This window comes from Hyperoodon ampullatus (genome assembly GCF_949752795.1).
Source record: "Hyperoodon ampullatus genome assembly, chromosome: 1".
NCBI classification, from domain to species: Eukaryota; Metazoa; Chordata; class Mammalia; order Artiodactyla; family Ziphiidae; genus Hyperoodon; species Hyperoodon ampullatus.
In genome coordinates this window covers 82,912,866-82,918,918 of record NC_136914.1, presented here as the reverse complement: position 1 = coordinate 82,918,918, position 6,053 = coordinate 82,912,866, and the positions used below count along the sequence as shown (strand labels likewise).

General features: G+C 39.4%; 1 protein-coding gene across 2 annotated transcripts; it reads left to right on the top strand.

The window, feature by feature from the left end:
* Positions 1 to 697: 697 nt before the first annotated feature.
* RPL9 (ribosomal protein L9) lies at positions 698 to 4,676 on the top strand. Of its 2 annotated transcripts, XM_079705080.1 has the most exons (7): positions 698 to 744; positions 834 to 949; positions 1,543 to 1,638; positions 2,613 to 2,745; positions 3,605 to 3,685; positions 4,209 to 4,323; positions 4,599 to 4,676. In XM_079705080.1, exons 1-6 carry the CDS (start codon positions 699 to 701, stop codon positions 4,313 to 4,315), a joined length of 579 nt encoding a protein of 192 aa, XP_079561206.1. In that variant the 5' UTR covers position 698; the 3' UTR covers positions 4,316 to 4,323; positions 4,599 to 4,676. The 2 variants fall into 2 exon arrangements, with proteins under 2 accessions (XP_079561206.1, XP_079561207.1); XM_079705081.1 differs by lacking the exon at positions 1,543 to 1,638.
* The last annotated feature ends 1,377 nt before the right edge of the window (positions 4,677 to 6,053 follow it).

Genomic DNA, 6,053 nt, shown 5'->3' with positions numbered 1-6,053 from the left:
CCCTCTCTTTTTTTTCTAGCAGGGCCGAGCGATCACTAATTCCCGGGAAAAGAAAGATGGAAAAACCGTCACTCGATTTACGACCGACAACCTGAGCCACACCTGACCTTGCGGAACCTGCGCTGCTCCGCGATTGGCTGCTTTAGCCTAGTAGCGTCGCGCGCTTATGACGCCATACGCAGTACCCTTACGGCCTATAAGAACGTGATGACGAAAGACGCCCTCTCTTTGCCGCATCTACTGCGAGGTGAGTTTGGTTACTGTAGTCGGTGGGCCTTGGGAATCTGAAGCCATCAGCTCAGGGAAAGCCAGCGGCGCGAGTCTGGCCCTCGGAAACCCTATTTTGGTTGTCTCCCCACGCGGCGAACGCCGTATGAATTTGGTGGCGATGGGATTCGAGCCTTGTGCTGGGCTTTTAGGCCTACTCCCGCTCCTCAGCTTTGCCGGGATGGCGCCGGCTTGATGGGAGTCCCAGGGTTGCGCTGAGCGGGAGTTGGCCCGTTGGGCTTATAACATCCGCCGAGGAGCTGCTCCTTCCAGGCCAGGGCGTAGTGGGGGCCGTTCTCCGTGCTGGTCCTCCCGTATCCTTCCCGGGACTTTTGCCTGCGGTCTCCGGTAGGAGTGGAGCTCCGTGCATCGTAGTTTGGTCGAAAACAGGTCCTCTGCGGCCTTCTTACCCCAAGTGTTTGTGTTTCAGAATGAAGACCATTCTCAGCAATCAGACTGTCGACATTCCAGAAAATGGTACGAGACTTGGTGCTTGCATTTTTCTTACATCTTTACTACATGCTCTATACCTTGTTCCGAGGCCTCACGAATATGTTCTCTCCTAGTCGACATTACTCTGAAGGGACGCACAGTTATTGTGAAGGGCCCCAGAGGCACCCTGCGGAGGGACTTCAATCACATCAATGTAGAACTCAGTCTCCTTGGGAAGAAAAAGAAGAGGGTGAGTTTTTGTTTTTGTTTTTTGACACTTCAGTTACTTGTTTGGAAGGTTGTGATTTAAGAGCATCAAATTGGGTTGCTTTTAAAATTATGGAATTTTTAAGTGTTTTAACTTAAAATTTGGTGTCCAGAAGCGTAACTAGTTTCGGTGTTGTTGCTTCAGTGAAATTGGAAAACGAGATTCTGAACAGAGTGGGTTATAAAAGATCAGTACTAGTAGTTGTCATTCGTATCAGGTGTTAATGCTGTTACAAGTTAAGTTTATTTTTCTTCTGATTGTTTTTTAAGAATCTTAGGAACGCAGCAGTAGGTCTTTTAAACCTGGTATTTTAGTTTTCCAGGAGTGAAGTTTGATGTAGCTTGTACAAAACGTGTGTTCTGGGTTGTCATTCCTTTGTGAAGTGGTAGTGTACCTGTAATGTACAGTAACGAAAATGTTAATTGAGGGCTTTGTGGTTTAATTTTTCCTTGAAAATCGTGTGTTTTAATTTGGGCAAATACTAGAATCTAGAGTACTTACTGTGAATAAATGGACTTTTTTCCAAGCCTACTTACTACTGGAAAGAATTTTCTAAAGTTTTTGTTCTGTTACAGCTCCGGGTTGACAAATGGTGGGGGAATAGGAAGGAACTGGCCACTGTTCGCACTATCTGTAGTCATGTACAGAACATGATCAAGGGTGTTACACTGGTAAGCAGGTTAACCAGACTACTTTGTTTTGGAAGGGGAGGTTTCTCAGCTGTGACTTATGTATGCAACATAAATGTCTGCCGCAGAGAATAGATTATGCATGTAACTTAGTGAGTTACGTGTACTTATTAAGTACTTGGGAAAAAGTGATCTTGGCACATGTGTTTAATAGGCATTCCTGGGTCTTAGGATTAAGTGATGTGAGTAAAGATTGAGTGATAGATAAGAGTAAAGACCAGATGGTCTTCATAGTATGCTGACGGTGTTTTTTCCACACAAAATAGGACTCACCTTTGGGGTGCATTTTTTTTTACATAAAAAATGTAACATACAGGGTAGGCTTTGGTTTCTTATTTTATGCCTGTCACCACCAGGACCTCTTGTAGGGATAGAAAAAGGTGGGTCTAATTTCTGAGCTCCCTATCCATTTCCTTAAAAACATACCAGGTTAGGTTCCTTGAGGGCGGGAGGCCTGTCTTGGTGTCATCAGTTCTTGCGATCTGGCGTACCTTAGTAACTCAGTATGTTAGCTTGATGTCCAAGATGAAGGGCTTTGGGGTTCTCCTTTACTGGGAAACTAGCATTGTTTACTGTGGGCATAGCAGGTGGTAAAATACATGCTTCCTTAAGGAGCTTCACAGTCCAGTGAGGAGACACAGAAACACATGTTTGTATGTAAAATTGTTGTAAGGCTTGGTATAGGTGATACATTTTACAAAACCTTGACAATGAGTGCTGCGTGAGAACTGTTTCAGTTTCCTTTGTCAAGAAGGAGGAAATTTTCCTCTAAAGTCTCCATTGATAATTTCTAGAGATTTAGCCATCTTTTTCTAGGTGCAGGGAGGGAGACAGCCTTGAGAAATACGTAAATGTTCCCTATAAAAGGGCAACTCTTACTTGGTTTTCAGAGAAAAACTGGAAATCCTATCTTTCAAATTTCTCAGCATTGCTAATAGTTTGTTTATTTAACCTAGGGCTTCCGTTACAAGATGAGGTCTGTGTATGCTCACTTCCCCATCAACGTTGTTATTCAGGAGAATGGTTCTCTTGTTGAAATCCGAAATTTTTTGGGTGAAAAATACATCCGCAGGGTTCGGATGAGGCCAGGTATGGTTTAGAAATTTTCTTTCAACTTGTGAAGGCTGGTATTTTGGGTTAACTGTAAGACCAGATTTATTTCAGAATTATCCAGTTTGATTATGGCTTTGTATCATATTTATACCAGTTGTGGTTCCTGAAGACTTGCATTTGGGGTAGTTTGCAGGCCATGGGAGCTTTGATTGGTTTTGCAAACTGAAATCCAAAAAAAGACCATTTGAATAGAGGTTAATACCTAGATTTCCTAGTTTCAAGTCTTCAGCTCTCACTGGCAACCTTGGGCAGATTACCTCTATGTAGCTCATTTTACTCATCTGTAAAATTGGGAACATCTCATGATTAAATGACTTCAAATTGAAATGCGTTTTAAAAATAGTTCTTGTCTGATGCATAGTTAACACCGAAGCATTAGAAAGTTTTAAAACTTAGTGCTCTCGATGCTTTTTGATGCCGTTGAATTGGGGGTGTGGGAAGAAGGGATTGTACCAATTAATGGCTCTACAATAATATTACATGATAGTTGCTATGGTCAGCAATACTTAATGAGAACCCTTAGGTGAAAAATGAGCTTTGAGGGATACCAAATATACAATAGAAGTAAGACTGGATACAAATCTTTGTACAGCTAAATCCTAGCTGAATACCTTTTTCTTGTACTCCTTAATTGAATCGTAGTCTGTAATCAGTCTGGGACAGATTCATTCAAGCAGGAATACAAGATTGGCCCAGATAATACAGATTCTTTTACAAAACAATTTCTTTTGGTGTGTGGAATTTTAAATGGAATAAATTGCTACTTAATTTAAATATTTTAAATATGCTACAAATCTTATGTTGACACTATGCACATGCTCTCTTACCTTTTTAGGTGTTGCTTGTTCAGTATCTCAAGCCCAGAAAGATGAGTTGATTCTTGAAGGAAATGACATCGAACTTGTGTCAAATTCAGGTTTGTATGTTTACTGTGCCTGATTACACCCATAAAATCTTACCTAAATCTTGTAGTTGAATACATGGTATATGTTCTTTTAGTGAGCTTTTTTCTTTTTTTTTCATCCGTTTATTTTACTTACAGTGTTCCATGGGGAGTTTGTAAAGACACTGGTCAGTCAATTAAAAACAGACCTAGGAACTCTGTACAGAAAAACAATTAGACATGTGAAGGCACAAAAGAAAAGACTCTTAAGTACATTGGATATTAATAGGGACAAAAAGACTCAAGTTTAATTTGTTATACCTCTAATAGAGCAATCAAACATAAGTAACTGTAAATAAAAAAAATTACGGGGAAGGAGAGAGAAAGCAGAACAATGAGATAGACAAAAAGATTGGTGAGTTTTTTTTAATTGTGGGACTCTAATAAACTATCCCAAGGATACTTGGGTTTTAAGTATATAGCATATAATAAAATACTTGCTTATGATTTGGGTTTGGCTGATAAAATAATTGCCTTATCTTTGTCACTCTTACAGCTGCTTTGATTCAGCAAGCCACAACAGTTAAAAATAAGGATATCAGAAAATTTTTGGATGGTATCTATGTTTCTGAAAAAGGAACAGTTCAGCAGGCTGATGAATAAGATCTGAGGTAGGTTCTTGTAATGTCCATATAAATTTTATTAACTGCTTTAGTTGGGGGTCTTAATTGATTAAGAGACTTAAACTGGAGGTGTAGCAAAGGTAGAAAATGGAGAGCTGCATTCTGGAATAGTAAATTTGGCAGAATAAGAGATAGAATTGACACATTTTTACTATGAACCAGTAAGTCATAATCTTAAAGTATGTTTGAGATGATTCAGAGTAGAACTTTTCTGGGCAAGGATATTGATGGAGATTTACTGACATTTTCATTTCTTTTTACAGTGATCCAGTTACAGAAACTGCAAGAGGCCAGGCTCATGTAATATTTTAAAAATGAATAAAAGCTCTTTTGACTTGGGACTTTTTCTTAAATTGATTATCCTTTCCAACTATTTGGCCAGTAAGCAGCTAGGTAAATTCTAGTGTGCTAAGGACAATAACAGAAGGGATAGGAGGGTTTTTTTTAGTAAGACTTAATGGGAGAAGTGGTTTGAAGGAATAGCAAGGGTATTTCAGGCAAGAGGAATATGGGTACCAGTGACTGGCGACACTGTGGTTGTTCATTATTGGATGAAGAACTTTGGGAGATGCCCTGAAGGTATGTGTAATTTCGCAGAGGCACGAATTTGAATATTTGTGAGGGCAAGTGCCTGAGTCACTAACTTTGTGTGAAAAAGCAGCTGAGAAGTAATACAGTCTTAGTAAGAATTAGAAGATAGAGTTAATTTATATTCATGATAAACATGGTTGCTGTGGCCCAAGGTTCTCTGTTTTAGCATAATTTCAGCCATTACTCCTATGTCCTAGTCCTTGATATCTAAAAAAAAACTTAGAACCCTTCCATAGTCTCTTCATTCCATGTGTCATGCTTTAGATACACGACCATACTAGACTATCTTAACTCAATAGGATTGCCTCTAAATCTCTTCCTTGATAGAAACTCCAACTTTATGATTTCTCAGGCAAAACTTAACATTCAAGTTTGATTTCTCTAACATCCTGTGTGTCTAGTCTGTTAGAAAAATCTGTGGGCTGTGCCTTCAAAGTAAGGTATGTTGAGGGACTAAGCAAGGAAAAATCCATTTGGAACATAAGGATCTTAGAAGATCTTCATTTAAATAAATGAAATTAATTTTTATATTGAGTTAATCTTTGGTTTGATAACAATGGTTAAGTATTTAAGAAATGGATGAAATTGTAAATGCAAGTTTTGCTTTGAAATATTTTAGATGAAGTTTGGGGTAGGCATTGGGGTTCTAGGTCTAGGGTTTCAATACATTGATATTTGTTGAAGCTGAATGATGGGGATTCATTATACTATTCCTATTTGCATAAAGTTGAAATTTTTCACTATTAGAAGATGAAGCCAAAACCTTTAAACTGATCCACCCTTGCTCCTCCCTCCCCCATCTGTTCTCAGCAGTAGCCAGAATGCATTTTTCAAACTCCCTCGTAACCTTTCTGACCACACTGACTGAGCTGACCTTCCTGCTCCTCAATACCACTGCCTTAAAGCCTTCAAGTTGTCTTTCCCTTTGGAGTGACAGGTTATCTTCAAGTCTATAGTCCAGTGTTTTCAGTGAAGCCTACGTTGACCATCCTATTAATTGTGCTCATTCCTCACGTCCATCCTAGCATACCCTTACCCTGCTTCACTTGTTCTTGTCCATAGTTTACTTTGTTGTGTATTGATTGTATGCTTTTTTCCTGCTAGAGTCTGACCTTCATGAGGATGTG